General features: G+C 44.9%; 2 protein-coding genes across 2 annotated transcripts in view; one reads left to right on the plus strand and one right to left on the minus strand.

The window, feature by feature from the left end:
• DOCK2 (dedicator of cytokinesis 2) overlaps positions 1–25,000 on the plus strand; it is a 459,408-nt gene that overhangs the window by 226,033 nt on the left and 208,375 nt on the right. The window lies entirely within an intron of this gene.
• Positions 1,152–23,193, minus strand: INSYN2B (inhibitory synaptic factor family member 2B). The gene is made up of 3 exons (XM_061129424.1): positions 21,854–23,193; positions 20,650–20,724; positions 1,152–1,338 (listed from the first exon to the last, which is right to left on the minus strand). Exons 1-3 carry the CDS (start codon positions 23,191–23,193, stop codon positions 1,152–1,154), a joined length of 1,602 nt encoding a protein of 533 aa, XP_060985407.1.

Raw genomic sequence — 25,000 nt, forward strand, 5'->3', positions numbered from 1 at the left:
CAGTGTGTAGCAATTACTTAATTATATTATTTCAGTAGTCTGCTCAGCCATGCAAGTTTGACTGGACTCACATGTATGGGGGTCTTATCAAAAGAATGAGCCAGACTTTAAAGGAATTCAGACTTTGGGAAGGAAAGCCATTTAATACTAAGATGGAAAAAATCTATCCTCATCCCCAGTCCTGCTTCTTCAATCAGGTGACCATGGTCTGGTCACCAGGAAGGGACAGTGTGCAGATTAATAGACTGTGAACTTATCTACAAGGCTGCAAGGGTGGATGGGCAAGTACCAATGCTGTTTTATCCTAGTCTTATTTATGTTTCTGGTAAGATGAAATGGACAGACAGGCTGCTGGATTTCATGATCTTAAATGTTGCAGAGAAATTAATTGTGGAATCTTAAAATTCAAGCCCAAACAAGACCCCATCCATCTGCCAAGCAGTCTCAGGCCCCAGGCTGAGAAGCAGGGTGATTTAAGGTACCCCCTGGAGTAGCTACAGCTGCAGGACAGTCATCCTCACAAGTCCCTTCTACCCTGTGATGTCCTTACTCTGCTGCAGACTCTAAGGTACACACAGCTTGAGATGACAAATCCTAGCTTTGGGATCAAGGGGCTAATCAAAAATGAAAATGACTCAGCCTACCAGATGATCTTGCATTGTTATGCCCTGCCCACTTCTGTTGTACTTACAGAATATGTGTCAATATTTTAGAAAACTGCCAGTTTAGATATATGATGTTTTTCTGGGTATCTGCTTATAACCCTCCTCTGTCTCCCTGCTCTGCACAACATTTTTATTTCTTTTCTTTGGGATGATAAACCCAGGATGAGCAAGAAGTGCTGAGCATCACTGAGATGTAGGAAAGTGCAGTGGGGGTTTTGCACTTGGTGGGAATCTAGATTCGAAAACTAGGATATATGACCGGAAGCTAGGCAGGTGCTAACTCGAGTCCATGAAATCCTCAGCCAGCAGGGCACGCACTCAGGTCAGACTGTGATCAGGTGTCCGGCAGCAGCTAAACCATCCAGAAGTCATTCTGGTTTTGCAGGTGGAGTGGCTGGTAGCCTGGGGCCTTCGCTAGGAAGTAGAGAAAGCCTGAGGGCAGTGGTTCCCCACCTTGGGGGCGCAGAGGGGATGGTGCCCAGGAGCTCAGATCCACCAGAAGCACTTCTTCTTCACCTTCTTGGTTTTCCGCCTTAAGTCCTGTTTCTCGGGAACTGGAGGCTCTGCTGGAGACTTTGGTGGGGGAGAGGCCTCCTCAGCTGGCTCCGCTTCCTCCAGACTCTGTAGAACTTCGTGGAACCTGCCTTCCTGCTGCCGGAAATCATATTCTACACTGAAAAACACGGAGAGAAAGGAAGGAAAGTAAATTCAAATCGGCACATGCTGATTGAACGTCACCAAGTGTCCAACAGACGGAGAAGAGCCTGGGCTTTGGGATCAAGTCCCAAATGCTGAGGTGCCTGCTGGCTGTGCGACCTTGGGGAAACTGTGCAGTCTCTCTGAATCTCCAGTTTCTCATTGATGGAATTGGCATCTGTAACACCTTCCTCTCAGGGATGTTTCTAAGTCTAAATGAAGCGCATAACATGGCAGCCTAATAGTAGATGGCCAGTTAAAGTCGTTCCACCTCTCTCTCACATTTATTTAATCCTCCTGATTGTTCATTATTTTTACATACATTTTATGCATAAAACTGCCTCATAATACAATATTTAAGTAATACAGAGAAATATGTGATAAAACTAACAACTCAGTTTCCTTGTCCATAAAAAGGACCTAATAATGGCCCCCTTCTCAAAGGCTTATTTTGGAATTAACATGTATGTAGTGAGGGACAGAGAAGCCTGGTGTGCTGCAGTCCATGGGGTCACAAAGAGTCGGACATGACTCGGTGACTGAACAACAACAAATCTGTATTAATCGAGTGAGAGGATATAAAGGAAGAACCTAGAGCAGTGTCTGGCAGGTAGTGAGTCACCTTGGGGTGTCCAGCGACAAGGTGCTGTTTGCGGCTTTGTTCGTCACGTGTGACAACCGTGATGGGCCTTTTCGGCGGCACCGACTCTGATCCTGGGTCTCTGGGAGGTGATGTGGGCATAGCAGACCAGCTCAGTGTCTGTTTAACAACAGCCCCTTTTTAGCCCTTGCTGGGCAGGAGGCTTTGACCAGTCATGACGCTTCACAAACCATACAGGGTTTTTCCTCTTCCGGGTGAGACATTTCCTTTCCTTCCTTGGTAAACAAGGAGAATGCACCATCTCCGTGACTCTGCATTTCCCCGCCTCCCACACTCCCACGCTGGTTGCTCATCTTTGGGCCCTCTGAGAGTTCTAGTGTGAAACCAGGTAACAAACACAGCTACAAGCTTAAGAGCCTTCTCGCAAGCATTCTGGCTCTGGCAGCTCCTCTGTAGGTAAATCTCCTAGACAATTAAGGGCAGAGGCAGCCCATACACAGTCTGCAGAGATGTCTGCAGGAGTCAGTCTTTGCGGCCCGGCTCTCCAGGCTCTGAGAAGGCTGAGCCAGACTTATAAGACAGGCTGACCATCCCTGATGCCCACAGGCCTGATTCCCAGGCCCTCAAAGGTCAGGGGGAGCCTGAGCACCCACCCAAGCCAGAGCTTTGGCTCTCAGCCTCCGACTCTCTCAGCCCCTGAGGACCCTGGTCCCCAGTGGTATTGTATTTACCTCACAGACCTGTGTACAGATGAGACAATGGAGTCTGTACATTAGTCACTCCAACATATACGCATAAAGTAACTGAAACAGAAGTGGAGATCAAGAGATGCCCATTAAAGGAGAATATTTAAATATGTCTGTATTAAGGAATAATATGAAGTAAGCATAAGTTTAAGGCTCCCCAAGGCTCATTGTTAAGTAAAGAAGCAAAGCCAAGAGCAAGATATAATATATTAATAGTAATAACATTAATGGTGATAATAATAACAGCAATAGGGGCTTAACAACCATGCTTAGGGACCATCAGGGATGGGTGTCTGATTATTTCTGTATATTTGATAAGCTTCCTCCAGATTTTCTTCTCTTCGACTTACATTCTTTCACTTTCTGTGCCTCCCTGGTCTCCTCTATAGGGACATCCTCTTGGGTGTGTGATTTATATAATGGATGTGTAATTCAGGCGGCGTTTTTCTAAGCAAAGCTGTATGACTGACTGATTAACTGTGAAATCGTGGCAAAGTCATTTCTCATGTTCAAGCCAAAGTCTCCTCAACTGAAGAGTAAGCATGGTACTACTCATGGGATCTCAGTGATGTATAAACAATAGAATGCATATACAACACTCAGTTCAGAGATAGATACCAACAAACATCAAATGATATTCAGCTAGTCTTTCAACAAACATTTATTGAGTATCTCCCACGCACCAGGCCCTTGGTTAGGTACCAGAAGTGGAGTATTAAAACAGACAGACAGACAGGCATTATCCCTGGCCTCTTCACACTGGTAACTAGTAACTCTGTGTCCTTAGTAAATGCTAGCCAATATCAAGAGCTATTAGAGCTCTTCTAACCAAAGCTCAGAATTTTGCCAGATCAGTGAAGAGAAGTATCCACAGACACACGCTCAGGCTCCCACTTCCAGGATGTACTACCCAGCATGCACCCCTGTCGCTCCTGAAGCTGGGCTGGGTTTCTGTCACCACTGCCCGCAGCTCCCTCTCCCCAGTTGAAATTTAAGGAGATGGGGTCAGAGGCTGGGGAAGCATTGTCTCTGGCAACCTCTTATTGCTTTAAGGAAGGAATCTAAAACAATTAATTAACCCTGATTCTCACCCTCTCTTGTATTAATTCACATGCAGAGAACATCCACATTCATAGTTCTCCTGACTCCTGAAATAACCCTGCCTCTTTCACCAAGGCAAAAAATTACCTTCATTCTAGAGCATGGGATAGAGCCAAAGAAAGTAGGCACCCTCTGCTCATTCTAGGAATTTCCTCAGCTTTTAGAGATAGGAAATTCCATCCACCCATTCATCTTACCATCAATCATCCATCCATCTGTGCATCAAACCATTCCTCTGCCCATCCAGTCAGCCAGCCATCTAACCATCCATTTATTCATCAACCATCCATTCATCCATACAGTCATCTATTCATTCATCTAGCCACCGCCCATCCATTCTTCCATCTATCCATGCATTCAGCCATCCATCCTGTTTTAGGACTGACACTTTGCTTAGTTATAGGGACACGACAATGAGATAGAGAGATGTGGGTGCTGCTTTTGTGGATGTAGCTTCCCAGTGTATGATACAGATGATTAAACTAACAATTGCTTTAAAAATCTGTCTTTTATATATCTCAGCAACCCCTACTCCCCAGCTCTTCATCCATATATCTCTACCAAATTATATGAACATACACACAAACCAGCTTCCTTCTTCTCCTTATGTGTGACATTTCTCTGACTTCTTAATTCAAGTAACAAACAGCCATAACAAAGCACCTGAGTGTGTCAAGACTCATAACAGTGTCCTAATACTGATTAGAAAAAAACACTGCTCTGGGTGTGTTCAAGTGTGCATAGAACTGGCAGGCCTAGAGACAGGAGAGCCAGGAGATGGAATGTGACGTCTGTGTCAGCTCACACGGCGAAGCGCAGCACACTGGAGCGCTCAGAGACGGGGCTCTTGCGTGCAGTTCTCCCGGGTTTGAACCGAGGAACTGCCGCTTACTGGCTGGGTGACCTTGGGCAAATTGCTTTTCTTTCTAAGGCCCAAATGAAGATAGAGGTTCTGAAGTGACCTTACCAGGTAGTTGTACAGAGGGGGACAATAACAGGGGGAATGTCCTCATGTAGAATGGAGTCTCTGCCCACTCCACCAAGTCTTTTGTCTTCCTATCTCAGGAAGTGAATGCCTCACCTCCTCACTCATGCCTTTGGCCCTTCAGTAATTGTATACCTTGCCAGAAACATCAGTCTTCACCCCCTCCCCGCCATGTACATTCAGGGAAGAATACACTCTTTATATTTCTATGGAAACACCACAGGATTCCATTATAATCACTGGGACTTAGGGAGCTCCGCAGACTGCCCCCACTGGTCTTGACAATTTAAAGGGGATTGAAAGTGACTTTCTTTTCAAGGCCAGGCAAATACAGAGTATAGAGAAGCATGTGTCCTTTGGAAAGAAATTGATTAATGTTTTTTAGGCCAAAGTAATTTATTAACATAAAGGAAAATTGTCACTTTTTTCTTACCCATCCTTTTGACAAACTACTGTTTAGTTTAGAAGGGAGGAGAAGGAATACATTTTATTTTGGTCACAGCTGCCTTATAAATGGGCAAGGGCAGTGCCCTCTCTCATGTCTTTCGTTTTGAGGCTGGGTAGGGAAGAGGAGATCCCCCTCAACTTCCTACCTGGCTAACCCACACCATATTCAACAACCTCTTGAAAGAGGGATTAAAATGCCTGCTTGAAACAATTCAAGCAAACTTTTAGCAGAGTATTGTTTGCAGATTCTGGAGAATGACTGCCAAGATAGAACACCAGTGACTTTTCCAACCATCCCCCTCTTCTCTCCCTACCCCTCTCCTTTATCATCTTCTCCATCCACAGGAAGTGCAGGGTGCTCAGTTTGTAGAGAACTCTGACTCACAGTGGTCGGGGGCGGGGCGTGGGTAGCAGATGGTGGTCAAGAAATTGTGACAATATAGGACTCAGGCCCAGAACCATTGAGGTAGTTTGGAGCTTTCAAAGCCTGTAACGTTGGTCCTCTAAGGACACATGGAATGCCTGAGCCCTGTCCAGGGCTGCCCAGCTCAATGTCTGGGCAGTCTTAGAGCCATTCCCAGACAAGAGGTCTGTGCGTGGTGCCACTTTGCATTTAGAAAGTGAGATGTGTGTAAACCAAGAATGCAAGCAAGCTTGAAGTTTTCCATCTTGAGGGCACCTCACTAACCTAGCTGACAGATCAAGGCTTCAGCCATCATGTTAGGTGGAAAGCTGAAGAATGTTTTTCTAGGTAATTGGAAGTAGCAAGAGGCCTAAGTCATGGCTTGTCTGGAAGAAAAACTAGTGAGAAGGAAAGAGTAGGTAAATGTGCAAATGCATAAAGCAAACAAGAGTCAGATTCTGGATATAGCATCTTGGCTGGGCAAAGAGAAGTTGGGTGAGACACAAGAAGATAAAAGTTTAGATAGAAATAAACAATAGAAACCTCTTTCTTTTATATAGCACTTTCAAACTGCAAACACACCAGGTCTGTATTTTCATTTTATCTTCATGATAGTTCAGGAATCTAGGAATGTTGTTTTCCCTGTGTGAGTTGGTGAAGGGAGTCACATCATGACTTATGATAAGAATCTCAGCTTGCTTTCCTGACCCCTAGTCCTCTCTTTCCTAAAAAGAGATCAGATGTTTTAGCCCATGGCCTAGCTGTTACCAGGGTCTACTCTAAGAAGAAAATGATGTAACTAGAGAGTATAACTAGAAAACCCCAATCACAGAAAACTAATCAAACTGATCACAGTTTTGTCTGACTCAATGAAACTATGAGCTATGCCGTGTAGGGCCACCCAAGACAGATGGGTCATGGTGGAGAGTTCTGACAAAACGTGATCCACTAAAGAAGGGAATTGCAAGCCACTTCAGTATTCTTGCCTTGAGACCCTCATGAACAGTATGAAAAGGCAAAAAGATAGGACACTGAAAGATGAAATCCCCAGGTCGGTAGGTGCTCAATATGCTACTGGAGATCAGTGGAGAAATAATTCCAGAAAGAATGAAGAGACGAAGCCAAAGAGACAACACACAGTTGTGGATGTGACTGATGATGGAAGTCCGATGCTGTAAAGAACAACACTGCATAGGAACCTGGAATATTAGATCCATGAATGAAGGTAAATTGGAAGTCAAACAGGAGGTGGCAAGAGTGAACATTGACATTTTAAGAATGAGTGAACTAAGATGGACTGGAATGGGTGAATTTAACTCAGATGACCATTATATCTACTACTATGGGCAAGAATCCCTTAGAAGAAATGGAGTAGCCATCATAGTCAACAAAAAAGTCCGAAATGCTGTACTTGGGTAAATCTCAAAAACGACAGAATGATCTCTGTTCATTTCCAAGGCAAACCATTCAATATCACAGTAATCCAAGTCTATGTCCCAGCCAGTAACGCTGAAGAAGCTGAACAGTTCTATGTAGACCTACAAGACTTTATAGAACTAACACCCCAAAAGATGTCTTTTTCATCATAAGGGACTGGAATGCAAAAGTAGGAAGTCAAGAGATACCTGGAGTAAAGGCAAATTTGGCTTTGGAGTACAAAATGAAGCAGGGCAAAGGCTAACAGAGTTTTGCCCAGAGAATGCACTGGTCAGAGCAAACACCGTCTTCCAACAACACAAGAGAAGACTCTATACATGGACATCACTAGATGGTCAATACTGAAATCAGATTGATTATATTCTTTGCAACCAAAGATGGAGAAGCTCTATACAGTCAGCAAAAACAAAACCAGGAGCTGACTGTGGCTCAGATCATGAACTCCTTATTGCCAAATTCAGACTTAAATTGAAGAAAGTAGGGAAACCACTAGACCATTGAGGTATGACCTAAATCAAATCCCTTTTGATTATACAGTGGAAGTGACAAATAGATTCAAGGGACTAGATTTGATAGACAGAGTACCTGAAGAACCATGGATAGAGGTTCATGACATTGTGCGGGAGGCAGTGATCAAGACCATCTCCAAGAAAAAGAAACACAAAAAGGCAAAATGGTTGTCTGAGGAGAGAAAAGAAGAGAAGCTAAAGGCAACGGAGAAAAGGAAAGATATAGCCATTTGAATGCAGAGTTCCAAAGAATAGCAAGGAGAGATAAGAAAGCCTTCTGCAGTGATAAATGCACTGAGGAAAACAATAGAATGGGAAAGACTAGAGAACTGTTCAAAAAAATTAGAGATACCAAAGGAACGTTTCATGCAAAGATGGGTGCAACAAAGGACAGAAATGGTATGGACCTAACAGAAGCAGAAGATATTAAGAAGAGGTGGCAAGAACACACAGAAGAACTATACAAAAGAGATCTTCATGACCCAGATAATCATGGTGGTGTGATCACTCACCTAGAGCCAGACATCCTAGAATGCAAGGTCACATGGGCCTTAGGAAGCATCACTATGAACAAAGCTAGTGGACGCAATGGAATTCCAGTTGAGATATTTCAAATCCTAAAAGATGATGCTGTGAAAGTGCTGCACTCAATATGCCAGCAAATTTGCAAAACTCAGCAGTGGCCACAGGACTGAAAAAGTCCGTTTTCATTCCAGTTCCAAAGACGGGCAATGACAAAGAATGTTCAAACTACCGCACAATTGCACTCATTTCACATACTAGTAAAGTAATGCTCAAAATTCTCCAAGCCAGGCTTTAAAAGTACATGAATCATGAACTTCCAGATGTTCAAGTTATATTTAGAAAAGGCAGAGGGACCAAAGATCAAACTGCCAACATCTGTTGGATCATAGAAAAAGCAAGATAATTACAGAGAAACATCTACTTCTCCTTTATTGATTGTTCCAAAGCCTTCGACTCTGTAGAGTACAACAAACTTTGGAAAATTCTTCAAGAGATGGGAATTCCAAACCACCTTACCTCCTCCTGAGAAATCTATATGCAGGTCAAGAAGCAACAGTTAGAACCGGACATGAAACAACAGACCGGTTCCAAATTGGGAAAGGAGTATGTCAAGGCTGTATATTGTCACCCTGCTTATTTAGCTCATATGCAGAGTACATCATGTGAAATGCCAGGCTGGATGAAGCGCAAGCTGGAATCAAGATTGCTGGGAGAAACATCAATAACCTCAGATATGCAGGTGATACCATCCTTATGGAAGAAAGTGAAGGGGAACTAAAGAGCCTCTTGATGAAAGTGAAAGAGGAGAGTGAAAAAGCTGGCTTAAAACTCAACATTCAAAAAACAAAGATCATGGCATCTGGTCCCGTCACTTCATGGCAAATAGATGGGGAAACAGTGGAAACAGTGACAGACTTTATTTTCTTGGGCTCCAAAAAAATGCAGATGGTGACTGCAGCCATGAAATTAAAAGATACTTGCTCCTTGGAAGAAAAGCTATGACCAACCTAGACAGCATATTTAAAAGCAGAGACATTACTTTACCGACAAAGTCCTGTCTAGTCAAAGCTATAGTTTTCCAGTAGTCATGTATGGATGTGAGAGTTGTACTATAATGAAAGCTGAGTGCTGAAGAATTGATGCTTTTGAACTGTGGTGTTGGAGAAGACTCTTGAAAGTCCCTTGGACTGCAAGGAGATTCAACCAGTCCATCCTAAAGGAGATCAGTCCTGAATATTCATTGGAAGGACTGATGTTGAAGCTGAACCTCCAGTACTTTGGCCACCTGATGCAAAGAACTGACTCATTAGAAAAGACCCTGATGCTGGGAAAGATTGAAGGCAGGAGGAGAAGGGGACAACAGAGGATGAGATGGTTGGGTGGCATCACCGACTCGATGGACATAAGTTTGAGTAGGCTCTGGGAGTTGGTGATGGACCGGGAAGCCTGGCGTGCTTCAGTCCATGGGGTTGCAAAGAGTCGGACACAGCTGAACAACTGAACTGAACCTGGGTCGTGTTAGGTGAGGACACATGGTAATTTAAATGAAGAGGTTGGATATAAAGAAGAAAAAGGACTATCTTTTATGGAATGAGCTCTATTCCATACATCATACTACAAGTTTAGTAATTCTCATGCCTCATGTGATTCTCATAGACCCATGAGATAAGCATTATCTTCATTTTACAAATGAGGAAACTGAGGCAAGAGGAGGTTAAATATTCTGCCAAGGGCACATACTAGTAAGTGACAGAGCAAGGATTTGAGCCTAGACTATCTGGCTCCAAAGCTTGTGCACTAAGACACACAGCGCTGAAAGAACAGTAGTATTCAATATGTGTGAGATCCCGGTCACCAAGTGAGTGTGGGATGGGATGGTGACCCCAGCCCAGTGCACCTAAATGACCTCACATCTCCCTGCAGCACAAGACTCAATGTGGCCTGGGCCACTGGAGGATCCTTCATGATCCAGTTGACCAGCCCACCCTGCCATAGTATTTCCCAATTGCAAGGATGCTCTGACAGGGAGACTGTGTACTTGGAGAAGGTAGGCACCCCGTAGGAGGCTGCATACTCAAGGTAGTGTCTGGGCTCCGCTGTGTCGGGTCTGACTGTAGACTGCTGAGTTCTGCAGTAGCCCTTTGCTCATCCTTCTCAGCAGGTGGGTCTTGCTCTTTTATCTAGAGACATGGTGATGAACCATAAATCCAGACACTCCAAGCAAGTTGGCTGAGAAACTAATGATCCATGGCATCTCCCTGAAGACAAAACCACTTGCAAGTCTCTCTCTATCTCTTCATCTCTGTTGGAGTGTTTCTGTGGCTCCTCTCACCACAGAACCCAGGTGCACCACAGATTTATTGACCTCCTGCAACTTTCTTTTTAAAAGAATTAGCTGTAAGAATCAATGGGTTCTGCGAGGGTGCTTGGGTTCCTGTCCACTTGGATAAATCACACCACTTTGGAAAGTGTCTCTGGGGATGAATCACAGTCCAGGAAAGTAGAAACTTCAGTTAGCTTTTTTTTTTTTTTTTTAATTTTCCCCAGCCTGGAAGGAATATTGTTCCTAAAACTTCCTCCTAATGACCAGTGTGCTCATTATTTATAGGATACAATTTTAAGCTTCACAGATCACAGCCATTTCAAGCCGGCAAGCACGCCCCTTCTCCTTGGGCATCTGTGCTGAGAAGTCCCTGGAGAATTGCAGGTTCTCTTCTTGGTGCATAAATAAGCAGGGCCACACTGCAGAAATCTCCCTGCTGATCTCCATCTGTGGGAGAGGTCTGCACTCGGTGCCGTGGCTCTCTGTTGAAAATGTCTTCACATTAAGTCCTCAGAAAGAGAAGGCCATCTCAGAGAACTGTAATACATACTCACTGCTGGTGCAAGGTCAGAAGGTAAGAGGGGAAGGGATAGGAATGCCTTCTGAAAAAGGGACTGGTTTAAGCCCTAGATCTGGTGGATCCTAGACAAATCACATGGCCTGCCCAAGTCTCCGTTTCCTCATCCATAAAATGGGAATAATAACCAGACCCATATTTAAGGGTTCTTGGGAGTCTGAAAAGTAATGATACATGTACACTGTTTAGTAAAATGCCTGGCACAGTGCCTGGATCAACAAATAGTAATGATTGTAGCATTAACTTGACAGAGAAATAAAGATTGGGTCATTCTGTGGTCAACTGTGACCCACACGCCAGCAGCCATCCATTTGTTATTCCTGTGAAATTCTCAGCTTACTTGATGTTATATTTATGGCATGTTTCAGCCTGTTTAGCTATTAATACATTAAAATAGGTTTCATTTTTATTGCAGACAAATTGCTGATGCTATAAATCCTCTTCTTTCCCCTTCCATTCGAGGGAAAAGAAGAAAGGGGTAAAACATACCAAGAGAAATGGGGGCTAATGGCAAATGTCTGGGGGACCAAGCCGTCAAGGCTCAGAGAAGTTTCCACAACATCCCCCAAACTTTTTGCCTGTTTTCAAAAGAGACAGCTTGAGCTGTGTTTGGTGGCAGTTGTTTGAAGGGTGCTGTAAAGTGCCGGCCGGCATTGACCTTCATGTTCCTGCATTTGAATTGAACACTGGTCAGTCCACACTGCAATGACACGGCAGCAGCAAAGGCGTCTGTGATTACTGGAAAGAACACACATTACTATGCTGTGCGCTTTGTAATTACTTTTCTCTGCAGACTGCACTGCTGGCCAGACGGAGGACTGCGGCTGCAAGACAAGGCCCTCACAGCGCCCGTGGCTCCATGCTGGGAGAGCATCTTAAACAAATTCACAGGCCTAGGTACATTGCATTTCTAGTGAAATGCCTTTTTCTCTGGTTAGGTGATAGCTTTAAGTGGCAGGCAAGGCCAAGGCCCAGTGGCCAAACTACTGAACCATCGAAGGAAACTCAAGAAGGTTCTCGGCACCTCTGGCTGCATGACCCCAGGTGACTCATGGAGGTCTCCAGAGCCCCTGTCCTTAGTTGGATGAAGGCTTGGCTGGCCTTTCTCCTACAGGGCGCACAGCTGTGTGGCTTTGCCCTGTGTTCCAGAGAGACTCCTTATGATAAATTCTGAATGTCAAAACAGTGAGGGGGCGCAAGAACCAGGATGGTGGCCGCCGGGGATAAAGGGAGGTGTTGGCGGCAAAGCTCCTTTTGTATCTCCCTAACTTCTGCCTAGCTCGGAGGATCGTAGCAGTGGAGGAGTCAGTAATGATAAAAAAAACAAAACAAAAAAAACGGCAGCCTATGGTCTGTAGAGTTTGAGGAAATGAGAGGATGCTTCACACACATGCCCTGGGTCAGGAGCCTGCATGACTACCCCTCCCTGAAGCGGGGTAAGTGGGGCTGGATGGCACTCTGCACGCCCGCCCTGGCGGGTGTTTGTGATCGCTCTTCCAGGACACCCCAGGGGGCAGTTCCTAGCATGCAGGCTTCTGGCCCGGGAACAGAATTGGGCTCTAATTGGCCTGCATCTTAATTGGAGGAGGAAAGTAAGCAGGGATTACCATTCTGTTCCTGCTCTCAGATGAGGCCTGAGGAGCTGGGAGGTGTGGGAGGAAGGAGAGACTACAAATTAACCCCCTAAATAATGCAAGATGAGAGCCTGGCCCCGACACGGACCAGCAGAAGCTTGTTTTCTCTTCTCATTGCAAAGAGGAATCATCAGAAGACACACTCTGTGAGCAAGCCCTTCTCCCTCTCCCTTCCCCTTTCCCTCCACCCTCACCTGCGCCCTTTAGTTAGGTCTGTTCATGACCACTAACCCTGTAACTGAAGCCAAGCAGAAAGGTAAAGCATCTCTCCAATGATGCATTGAAAACAAAAGCTAGTTTCTGGGCTAGTTCATCAGCAAGAGCTTTCTATGTCACAGACGTTTCTAGAAAATCGACTGCCACCTCCTCCTTTCAAGACTCTGACTTTACCTAGTTGAATGTTTCTCGAACTTCTTCAGGATCAGACTTTCCCAGGAGGCTAGCTATACCTACAGATTCCTATCCTCCTCCCCACCTCTCTGAGCCAGCAGGTTTGGGGCTTGAAGGCCAGCAACCAGTATTCACAGGTACCTAGGAGGCCGCTGCAGATGGCCTGCTATCACCCTTCGAGAACACCATTTAGATCCTGCGTCATAAACACAAACCCTAACTGTGCACTTGGCCGAGGAGAACTCAGCCGTACAACGTCCCACTGAGCCCTGATACCCTGCAAGCAGGCCTGGCCTCTGAAGGCAGCATGCCGTGGAATCTGGCCAACAGGCAGAGAGGACTAAGTTCCAACCTTGATATCGCCAATTATTAGTTGCAAAGTGCCTCTCTCACCCTCAGTCTCCACTGTCTAACATGAATAACGTGCCAGTCCCTGAACCTCAGTTACCTCACCTGTAAAGTGGGAGTGTTTTTGTCTATCTCATCTGGTTGTTGGGATCAGAGATGAAAACAAAAGGCATTTACAATGACCAGTAATTGGTGCATGTGTGCATGCTAAGCCACTTCAGTCGTGTCTGACATTTTGCAACACTATGGACTGTAGTCCACCAGGCTCCTCTGTCCTTGGGATTCTCCAGGCAAGAATACTGGAGTGGGTTGCCATGCCCTCCTCCAGGAAATCTTCCTGACCCAGGGATCAAACCCACATCTCTTATGTCTTCTGCATTGGCAGGCAGATTCTTTACCACTAGTGCCACTGGCAAACCCCAGTAAATGGCAGCTCTCATTTCTTTTCCCTTATTTTCATCCCAACAGATCCTTGTCTTCCCTTAGCTGTCAGAGTTGTAAAAATCATCAAAGTCAAATAAACCAACCTCCAATTAGATGTGAGTAGTTTATCAATTATGAGGATTTAATCCAGGTGCATTACTTTCCTATTGCTGCTGAACTGAGTTACCACAAGTTTAGTGGGTTTAAAAAAACACAAATTTTACTCTTAGAGAGCCAGAGGTCAGAAGTGCTCCGGAACTGTAAATGAACGTGTCAGCAGAGCTGTGTTCCTTCCGGCATTTCCAGGAGAGAATGCGTCCCTTGCCTTTTCCAGCCTGTAGAGGCCGCCCGCCTGCTTTAACCTGTGGCTGCGCCACTCCCACCTCTGCTTCTGCGGACACACCTTCTCTGACTCTGCCTCTCCTGCCCTCATCTCTCCCTTGTAAGGGTCCATGAGATTACATTAGGCTCACCTGGACCCTTCAGGCTACTCATCCTGTCCTCTAAGATCCTTAATCACACCTGCACCTTACCAGGTGAGGCGATATATTCACAGGGTCCAAGAGTTAGAATGTGGACATCTCATGTGGACATTATTCTATTTACTACACTGGGTTTTGATGTTTTGCTAAGAGGACCTGCAGACCTAGTGCCTGAGTTCCCTCTTCCAAGGAGATCACTGGTGTAGTTCAGATACTGTAGAAGGGAGATGGGTTAGCCTGGATGGAGTTTTCAGTTTTCCACAAATCAGACTTTGCTTTCCAACCATAGTCGGTACAGAAGTACTGGGCAAGAGTGTTGGAAGTCCATGATCAACAAGGATCTCAATGTCTTGTGAATTGCATCAAGTTCTGTGAGTCATTACAGGAAGACTTGATTAGGTGCCATCTTGTAGTGTTCCAGGTATTTGAAAACTGGCAATCCATGTACTACATTCAGTTATTGTTGATTCAGTTCCAAAAAATCTACTGAAGACCCGCTGCACAGAAGCCTTCCTTCCCTAATAAGATTATTTGATTAGTTAAGACCTTCTGTTTCCCCACCCAAGGGTAGGGACACACAGAGGTTGTCACACTGATTTGACTTGGGTTGTTGTTTAGTCACTCAGTCGTGTCCAACTCTTTGTGACCCCATGGACAGTAGCCCTCCAAGCTCCTCTGTCCATGGAATTCTCCAGGCAAGAATACTGGAGTGAGTTGCCGCTTCCTCCTCCAGGGGCTCTTCCTGACCCAGGGATTGAACCTGAGTCTCTCACATCTCCTGCACTGGCAGGCGGACTCTTTACCACTAGTCCACCTGGGAAGCCCATCTTGACTTTCAGTTCAGTTCAGTCGCTCAGTCGTGTCTGACTCTTTGCGACCCCATAAATTGCAGCACGCCAGGCCTCCCTGTCCATCACCAGTTCCCGGAGTTTACTCAGACTCATGCCCATTGAGTTTGTGATGCCATCCAGCCATCTCATCCTCTGTTGTCCCCTTCTCCTCCTGCCCCCAATCCCTCCCAGCATCAGGGTCTTTTCCAATGAGTCAACTCTTCCCATGAGGTGGCCAAAGTACTGGAGTTTCAGCTTCAGCATCAGTCCTTCCAATGAACACCCAGGACTGATCTCCTTTAGGATGGACTGGTTGGATCTCCTGGTAGTCCAAGGGACTCTCAAGAGTCTTCTCCAACACCACAGTTCAAAAGCATCAATTCTTCGGCACTCAGCTTTCTTCACAGTCCAACTCTCACATCCATACATGACCACTGGAAAAACCATAGCCTTAACCAGACGGACCTTTGTTGGCAAAGTAATGTCTCTGCTTTTTAATATGCTATCTAGGTTGGTCATAACTTTCCTTCCAAGGAGTAAGCGTCTTTTAATTTCTTGGCTGCAGTCACCATCTGCAGTGATTTTGGAGCCCAAAAAAGTAAAGTCTGACACTGTTTACACTGTCTCCCCATCTATTTCCCATGAGGTGATGGGACCAGATGCCATGATCTTAGTTTTCTGAATGTTAAACTTTAAGCCAACTTTTTCACTCTCCTCTTTCACTTTGATCAAGAGTCTTTTTAGTTCCTCTTCACTCTCTGCCCTATGACTTTAGGACCATCTAAATAGCTGTCTCAAGCCTGCCACTGCTTTTCATCCTCTACCCCACCCCAGTCAGTGTAGCTATTCCCTTCTTTGAGGGTTCTACTGATCACTAACTATGTATTAGACACTGGCCATGACTTTGAGACACTGGTCTTCTGCTGAAGGAAAGAAACTCATAAACCCTGTGTTGCAACGTCATAAGAGAAATGGTATAGCAGAGGAATGTGCGTGCCAAGAGGCTCTTTCTTGGGAAGGAGTGAAAGGCTATTCAGAGGAACTGGCTTTTAAGCTGCAAGACTACAAGTTTTCCAGATGAAGCAGGGCAGAAAAGGCATTCCGGGAAATGAAGAAACTTATGTATGATAGAACACCCAGTATTTGAAGCCAGCTGAGTAGTTCACTGTGGCTGGGAAGAGATAGGAAACCCAGCAGTTAAGAAGGTTAGTGTCACATTCAAAGGGCCTTGAAAAATTAGCTAAAGGAAACAACAGGAAGTGGGACAAAATTGTTTAACAGGGGAGTGACATGATCAGATTCTGCTTTTCAGTAAGTTAGCAACCTGTGTGAAGAATTACTTGGGACAGAGTGAAAGGGATCTATGGCAAAAAGGCCAGTTAGCATTTAAGTGATGAGGGTCTTTATGGACCAGAGATGAAGGGAATGAAGCTAAGGGGCTGGATATACCAGGTAGAATCAGTAGCCAGTTTGATGCGTGTTGTAAAGGAGAAGAATGAGACAATGTGGGCCACAGTTTCTTTATGAAATCATGGTCAGCAGTGCTGAACAAATAAGAAATGTAAGAAGAGAATTTTGTGGAGGAAAATATGAAATGTATTTTGGTATATGGTGAACTTGATAATTTGAGGTACATTTGAGATATCAAGATGGAAAGATTCATAGGTAGTATATATATATGTATATACATATATATATATAAAGAGAGAGAGAGCACTCATAAAAGAAAAGATAGAGGAAGGTGATGTCACTGTCATTAAAATCTATGAGTGCCATTGAAGCCATGAACAGAGGCTGAGCACAAGAAGAGGAGCCTGTCCAGGAAGACCCCTGAACAGACAAGAGCTCTCTGTCATCTCCTCCTCTCTAGCACCTTTCACATCTTATGTGGCCAGTCTGTCCCATTGAGAATGGTTTAGTTTGCTGCTTGCTCTTTATTTCCATTTCCTAAGAAACACACCTGGATGATAGGAGAAATTTTCTCTTTCTGAGCAAAACTTCCAATTCTTTTCCCTTAAAACATTTGAGACATTTTAACTTAAGCCAGGTAGACATTTTCCTGGGAGCTACATCCATAAAATAAAGGCATGATCAATGTAGTCAAAGACCTCCAAAGAGGCTCCGCGATTATTTTTTGAGTAACTGTGAAGATGAAGTGCAGGGAGATGTGACTGGAGGAGTAAAAACTGGACTGAGAGAAGGAGGAGGGAATGTGGCTTGGAGAGAGCTCACGACCTTGAGAAGAGGAAAGGAAGAGGATTCCTTAGGGCACTGTTTTCCCAAATTGCAATCACTGTTTATCACCTCCAAGGTTTTTATGAAACTCCCCACACCACTTGCACAATTATGTACTTAATTTTTTCTCCTGAAATCAATTCACTTTTTAGACTAAAAAACATGTATACAAAACAGGCAATATATCTTTTGAAAATGGAGACCTGCATAACAGTGAATATGTAGGAGGGTTAGTTTTGAAAGTTAAAAGCTTCCATAAAGAATTAGAAATGATTACATTCTGGTTGGGAACTGTTGCTTGCCCATGGCTATGAACTTGAAACATGCTCACTGTTAGCAAAGAACTGTGATAAGTAAGCGTTAGAAAGGTTTTGAAGACATTCTAGCACCAAACTCAGATTTTTCCCTCTAGGTAAATCAGGAGAATTGAAATCAATTTGAAAAGAGAACAACCTTCTCACTAAGTAATTCCATGCTATTTAATTTTGAGTACCACAGGAGGCATTCAGAAACCTTCTCAGTAACTTGTCCTAGGAGTAACGCTAAGGAGAGGTGAGGAGAGTGTTTGGGGACTAAAACAGCCTGGAACCAGCTTGAGTCATAGAGCCAATTCCTACCCCCTTCCCTTGGGTCCCACAGCAGTCAGGGCTCCAAGGAGTTTATTCTTCCTGGTGTATGAAGGTCCTGAGAGTCACACATGAGATCTCTGGGCATCCGTTTTAGTGCTGTTCTCCTTGGGAAGGGAGGATCTATCACAGTGAACCTTAGAAAGAAGAAAGCCAATGAGGCTTTGAGGAGCAGTGGGCAGAAGACTCCTCTTGGAGCTGAGATAATGATTCGGATGGAACCCTTGACCCCTCTTGTCTTGATGGAAGCAAGTAGCATAGCCATAGCCTTCAGCTGATGGAGCCACTTAGAAAACCTTATGGATTGCTAACTTAGCTACAACATCTCCAGGGAAGAAGACCCGGCAGGCAGTCCATGATGCGCCCATGTGCTTTATGTACAGTGACGTGCCCTGGGTGTCCGTCCATCATCAGGGAGAGAGCCTGCAGCTGCACAGGGCCCGGGGATGACTGTTTCACATTGCTTATTTATTAGTTTGCAAGCTCTGACTGTCCAGGACGCAACACAGGGTTTGAAGTCACTTGAAATGTTAAAAAAGAAAAAAAAATTGACAACTCTCATCTTCCCTCTGTTACTAAGACAGGGATGTTGTACTGATCTCTTTGCTTTCATCAGACTAATTGCCTGTTCCTTCACAATGGCTTAGATAGAACGACATAGATACTGTCTGGGAGAGCAGTCTGGCTTTGAATGGTAATGAGGGGTAGACACATGCAGTGGCTGCTCTTCTTGGAAAACTGGAAAGGGATGTGTAGATGAAGGTTTGCTAACCCATTCAGGGGTGAATTTAGACTGTTTGCTTGGGACATTTGAAGTAAGTGCTAGAAAAATGTAAATATTCTCATACTGGTTGGAAGGTTATAGTTTAGGCAAATATTACCACTTCTAATTCAACCTAGAACACCAGAATGTCAGAACCGAAAGGGACCATAAGAACCATCTAATCAAAGGCCTTCGTTTTTCAGATAAGGAAGCTCAGATGCCAGAAAGGATTTGCCCAAGGCCAGGGCATGAAACTCACAGAAGATGGGAAAATAATCGTTCTGTCCCTTTAACTTACAGAAGCTAAATAGAAACTCATCTTAAGATAATAGGAAATATACCATTTGGCTGCTGGGATAAAGGGACTTTTCAAACTTTAAATGGAAGTTATTTAAAAATATTTTTTTGTTGTTGTTTAGGAGGAAAAGATTTTGTCCTCCCTGAATCTAGACGTTTAATGAGTATTGTCCTCCTAGTGATAGGAACTTTGCTTAAGACAGGGGATATAAAAAAAAGAAAATAAGGAACAAAGGTAAGCAATTGATGAGACTCCTTAATTATTCTTTCCAATGCCCAAGCCTTTTCCAGAGCTCCCTTTTAAGAGGAGATGTTTCACACTAAGGTAAAGGACATATTTTTGTGAGCAATTCTGAAGCTCCTGGTATTTGATGAAAACACTTTGTGGTCCTGTGACTTTTGGGTTTAAAGAATTGACAGTTCAGTGAGAAAATGTCCAAGACCTCAGCTGAGGTGGGAGCCCCTGACTTCCAGGTGCCCATCCCTTGCTAGGGAGAAATCTCAGGATTCTACTGCAGAGAATGAGACATTACAAACACACACACACAGGCAACCCAGTCGGGCTTCAATGTGCTCAGACCCTCGCTGCCTTTCTCATCGAGAGAGAAAAGTAATAGAGAAAATCACACAGAATTAGAATCAAACAGAATTAGATGCCATCACCTGAATGACTGCTTTTGACCACTTTTCCACTGTACCACTGAAAGTAGACTGCCAGCTAAATGGGCATTGATCGTTCCAGTAATAACAGGAGTAAGCCCTTTGATTGGTACAGAAGTTTACTGTTACAAAAGGCATTCCCATGTGTCTCCTCATTTATTCCTAATGGCAACTCTCAAGAGGAATAATTGTCTCCACTCTGCAGATGAGGAGACTGAACCACACATGTTAGCAGATGTAGTTTTGGGGATTCTGACTCCTAGTTTAGGGCTCCTACCACTGTATGATATTTCCCTTCTATTTCTTGTAAACATTCACTCTAATGCAGCAACCTTACCTCTTGCTGGAAACAAACAGTGTACTTAGAACTGAATATACAGTGCTTATCACAGTTCTTGACATATTGTAAGTGCTTGGCATGTGGTAGTTACTGTGGAGGAATAGGATGTGTGGTACAACAGTCAGGATTATAAATAGGGCTTGGTATCAGAAAGATATGGATCTGAGTCCTGAGTCTCTGAATATTTGATTTGAGATCCCCTTCAGCTCTTTGAAAATGCTATATGTGAGTGGGGCCAAATGACTAAACTTCCCTGAGGACATGAACACCTACTTCAAGAGGTATACTGTGTGAAATGAGATAGAAATGGACATGCAGAGCTTAGCAGGGTGCCTGTGCCTAGTACTCAGTGAGAGGAAGGGTGGTGATCTCAGAAGGATTTGCTCATAGACCTTATTGTGAGGAAGCAAAGCAATGCCTTCTTTGAAACCAGATGTTAACATTTCATAGTCAAACAACCTTGTTTTTTGTTTTGTTTTTTTTTTTTTTGTCTCATGTATCCAAAGGCCCTCTGTCTTTGCCCCTTTCTTGACTTTCTGCATCTAAGAGAGATGGACCCCGCAACGTCTCTGCTCCACAGAGCAGGTCTCAGTTGTGGCCAGGTACCTGTATATGATGCACGCCGTGTTCTGGCAGGTACTGCAGTTGTTGAGATCTTGGCCAGTTCGATAAAAGTTGCGCCTGCAAAATAGAGCATTTGCTAGATAAATCTATGGGCAAACGCCCCCTGGGATGCACACATTCTACAGACTCATTTCCTGCAGCACAGCATTGTCCTTCTCATGATTTCCGAAGTCTGAAGTTTCATGACCATTGCAAACAAAGAAACAAGAAATCCATATTAATAGGATCTCATGTTTCTAGAATGCTTTATAGATGTTTAAGCACTTTGAGATCTGGATTTTCTTCATGCTGACAGTAATCCTCTGAGATGGGTCAGTTATTCTTACCCCAACATGAGAAATGAGGAAACTGAAGGACTTTGCAAATGAGTAGAGGAAGATGATTAAAACTCCTGATCCCTTTAGGTCAGTACATTTCTCCCTGTCTCGTCACAGTGCTTCTCTCTTGTAAGGCAATGTTGACTCTGATTCATAGCAGCAAATGCCAGTTAATTAATTCTTCCTTTTCCTACCCTTTTGTTGATTAGCTTTCACTATTCCTTTTTCTCAGTCTTTGGGGAACTCTGCTTCAAGGAAGGAGCATCCCACACCTAAACAAATAACTGCCTTCCTGTCCTCAGACGGATGCTGAGTCACCCAGGGAAGTATTTTGGAGCTTCTTTCTCTTTGCGGAATTATGATCTCATTTCAGTCCCTACTTAGCTGGTCCATGATGGACTGGCTCAAGCCTTCAAAGTGTTTAGTGGAGGGCAAGGTCAACAGTAAGCTTAGTGCCTACCTCAAGTCCTCTGTGACAAGCACACAAATAGCTAAAATACCATGCAAATGTAGTAAATCCCTACAGGGATAGGGTTGGGGCAGACCCGCATACTGTCATTCTCCCCTATCATTTATTGACTGTACCCACATCTTAATAAAAAGTAACTTTTGACCCTGCTGTTTCATTGTCCCCTTTCTCCAGTCTATTGTCATTTGGAAATAAAAACCAGTCATTGGGGAAATCCACCAAAGCCTACAACCCAATGAAGCCCGGTCGGAACAAAGGGAGACCATTGCTTATAATTTGGGGAAATGATAGAATCTCAAACATTTTGGAGACATTTTACTAATGGAAGGCAAGGTTCTCTCTCTGCCCCTATCCTCCCAAATGACTTTACCCTGCCCCTGCTCCCCCAAATCCACCTTACCCTTCTGTGAGAGCTCGAGCTTTCTCCAAGTCTTGAATTACATTCAAAAGGACTTTAATTTTCTCTTGGTTTGAGTGCAGAGACTCCTCCACAGATTGCAGCCTGCCCTGGAGGTCACAGAGCTCTCCCTGCGCCAGGTGAACTGGGTTAATCCCACCAGTCGCTCTCTGCTGCTTGGTCTCCCTTTTCGGGAGAGAGGAGGGGAGGTAACCGCTTCCTGGACAGTTCTGAAGCTCTGGGATGTCTGACTTAATGGGGTTCTTTGCTGTCTGCTCCTGGAACACAGGGCCAAATTCTGACTCACTGTTAGTTTGGAGTGACTGCAGATCCTGGTAGTTGTTACTGGATGAAGAACAGTCTGAAGCCCCCCCTGGGTGGGCTGGCTGACTGCGGGAGCCAGGAGGAGGGGAGCTGTGAGTCCGTGGATGTGAGGGAGCACACCTTTCCGTTGACCTAGATGACAGAGGGCCAAGGTCTTTGTCATCGGAGTTATCTTTGGGCAAAAGCAGTTCAGGTTGCAGTTTCCCTGTGCCAGGCGTGTGATTGGCTCTCCTGGGGGCATTTAAGCAGGGGGGGGTTCTTTCTGAATCTGGTGGCAGCTCTCTTCTTCCGTCACCTGGACGCCGGTCAACCAAAGGGGGTATGGAGTTGCTAATCTCAGCAGACCCGTCTGGGCTCAAAGTAGACTCCCTTCCTCCCCAGGTAGGACTGTGGTAAATATCATCTGGGACCTGAATGGCAGCTGTTACTTTCTCCAAGGCTCTCCACGTCCCAGCTTCAAAGCATATGCTTACAGGCCCATTGCTTTGCGCCTTGGACATTCTAGGGAGAAACGGGTGGGACACCTTGACCCTTCGAGGCCCATCCTCAAGATGCTGAGCCAGCCGTAAGTAGGCAAGGTCAGAGGACACAATGTCCTGCTCAGAGAGATTGCCGTTCACCTGGATGGCATCTTGGGATGCTGTTGGCATTTCCACCAGGGACTTGCTGGCTGTGAGTCTCTTCCTTTTAAAAACCGGGAAATGCTTCCTGAGACTGGGGGACGTTTGGATCGCGATGTTCCGAAAGCCCCCTGCCTTCTGGGACCTGGGAAAGGAGAGTGAGTAGGTGGGGAGGTGATGGTGCCTGGAGGCCTGAGTCTTGCCCATTACAGCCGGGTCCTCGGACATCTGGACGTCCACCTCAGCTAGGCCAGGTGGAGTCTTACTGGTGCCATCTTCCTTGAATCGGACCTGCTGAGATTTGCTCCTGCGGTGGTGAGGTTGCTTCACCAGCTCCACAGACTCTAGACTGTTACGTTTCAGAAGCACAGGCCTCACTTTCATACTTTGCTGGGCCATTGAGCCTCAGTTGAAAGGATTAGGACCATACACTTCTCCTGGGCACATTTCCTTAGGTCTTTGGAGCAGCATCTAATGACAGCATCTCAGGCACAGAGATCTGCCTCTGAGTATGGGCAGCTCTGTTGGCCATTCCCAGCCAGTAGGTTTTACTTAAGGGGAGAGGGCTCTCCGTAAGGCTTCCCCTGCAGTTAAAATATTATTCCACTGCAGTGGTAGTTACCACTTAGATAAATAAGGAGTTAGACTAATTATTAGTCTTTTGATCTACCATGAGAGCTGGTGGGCTGTTTATCAAGGTAGGTTGGCAGGCAGTTCTGATCCTGGAAGAAGCTTGCGATCTTGAGCAAAAAGACAACAAAAGTACCATTTAGAGGAGAGCGCCAGACTCCCAATGTGTGAATTCCAAAAGAAACCTGCTACGTCTGGAACATACGGCTTCCTTTCCGGGAGCATCGATTCCCAGTCTAAAACTACAGGAGCCTTAAACACATCTTCTTTCCATCACATGTAAACAGGTGGAGAAATAAGTGACCCGGGGCTTGGCTTCTTTCCTGGTACATGATGCTCCTAATGGAACATCCTTATTTATGTCAATCAAAGCTTCCTCCTTTGAGGCCATTGTTTTCTTTCATGCTGTCTCCCTTCTCTTCTGTGAGCAAAACTTAACTTCCTAAATGGCCTCACAGAACCCAGTGGGGAGTGACGCGGACTTCCAGGGGCATTCAGAGGGCCGTCGTGGCTGAAGTTCACATGTGGGGAAAGTGAGCCACATTTGCTGCCTCTGGGTATCTGAGCCCAAAACTTTGTTCACTTGGGCTTGGGGTCAGGGACCTGGTAGTCTTTATCAGCACGCAAAGGGAGTCTGAAAAGGAAAAGACAAAAAGATGCAACTGAGAACACAGTTCCTGTGGGCCTGGGGTTTCTCTCCAGACTCCAGTCTCCCAGCTGAGGGCTTCTGAGTGGGTGGTCTAGAGGTGAGTCAACTTGCGGCCTTTGTGTCTGTTCCGCTAGTGAGCCGGGCACCTGTGGCTGCCGGGCCTTGAAGCAAAATGCCTGTCTGCCTGGATCATCTCCTCCTTTCATTCCCAGGCATCACCCAGCCAACTCCTATTCATCCATGAAACCCCAGCTTAAATGTCTTTCTAATGATTCCTCCCTCACACACACATCTGGTGCTAGATCATATCAGGACCTCCCTTAGATTCAGTATATTTGTATCACATTCTTTAAAGCACAAATTTTATTATCCCTAAATAATCATTTCTATGTATTTATTTATGTGCATCTCTCCCACTACCCTGTAAGCTCCAGGGTGTCAGGGGCTAAAGCCTTTTTTTTTTTTTTTAACTGCTAGGTGTTTCTAGCCCTCCTTCAGGCTTACTGTGAGTGTGTAATGAGCATTTACTCAAGGAGAGGATGGCTGAATACAGCCAAGAAGAGCCCAGGAATGGGGATGGGCATCCTAGGGTATTCTGCTAGGGCAATCAGATGGTGAATTCTCTCTGCTAGGACTGAAACACTTGCTAGAGAACAAGATTTTCACCTGTTTTTTTTTTTTTTCTTTTCATTTTTAATTGCTTTCTAGGAGATGAATGTGCATAAATTCTCCATGGAAAGTGTACCTGGTAATAGTAACAGTTACCACTTACTGAACACTTATTTTTATCGTGCTGTGGGCTTTACTTGCATTTCATTACAACCCTTGTTTATCAAGTACTCACTAATGCACCAGGTACTGTTCTAAGCACTTTCAAAGCCATAGCTCATTGATTCTCTACCCTGTAGAAGTGGATACTCTTATAAT

This window comes from Dama dama, chromosome 25 (assembly GCF_033118175.1).
Source record: "Dama dama isolate Ldn47 chromosome 25, ASM3311817v1, whole genome shotgun sequence".
NCBI lineage: Eukaryota > Metazoa > Chordata > Mammalia > Artiodactyla > Cervidae > Dama > Dama dama.

Coding starts and splice junctions, on each gene's coding strand:
- INSYN2B (XM_061129424.1), bottom strand. CDS start 23,193: ATGGCCCAGCAAAGTATGAAAGTGAGGCCTGTGCTTCTGAAACGTAAC. Junction 20,725..21,853: donor GCTCGAGCTCTCACAGAAGG/GTAAGGTGGATT, acceptor TCTATTTTGCAG/GCGCAACTTTTATCGAACTG. Junction 1,339..20,649: donor ACGGCGTGCATCATATACAG/GTACCTGGCCAC, acceptor CGTGTTTTTCAG/TGTAGAATATGATTTCCGGC.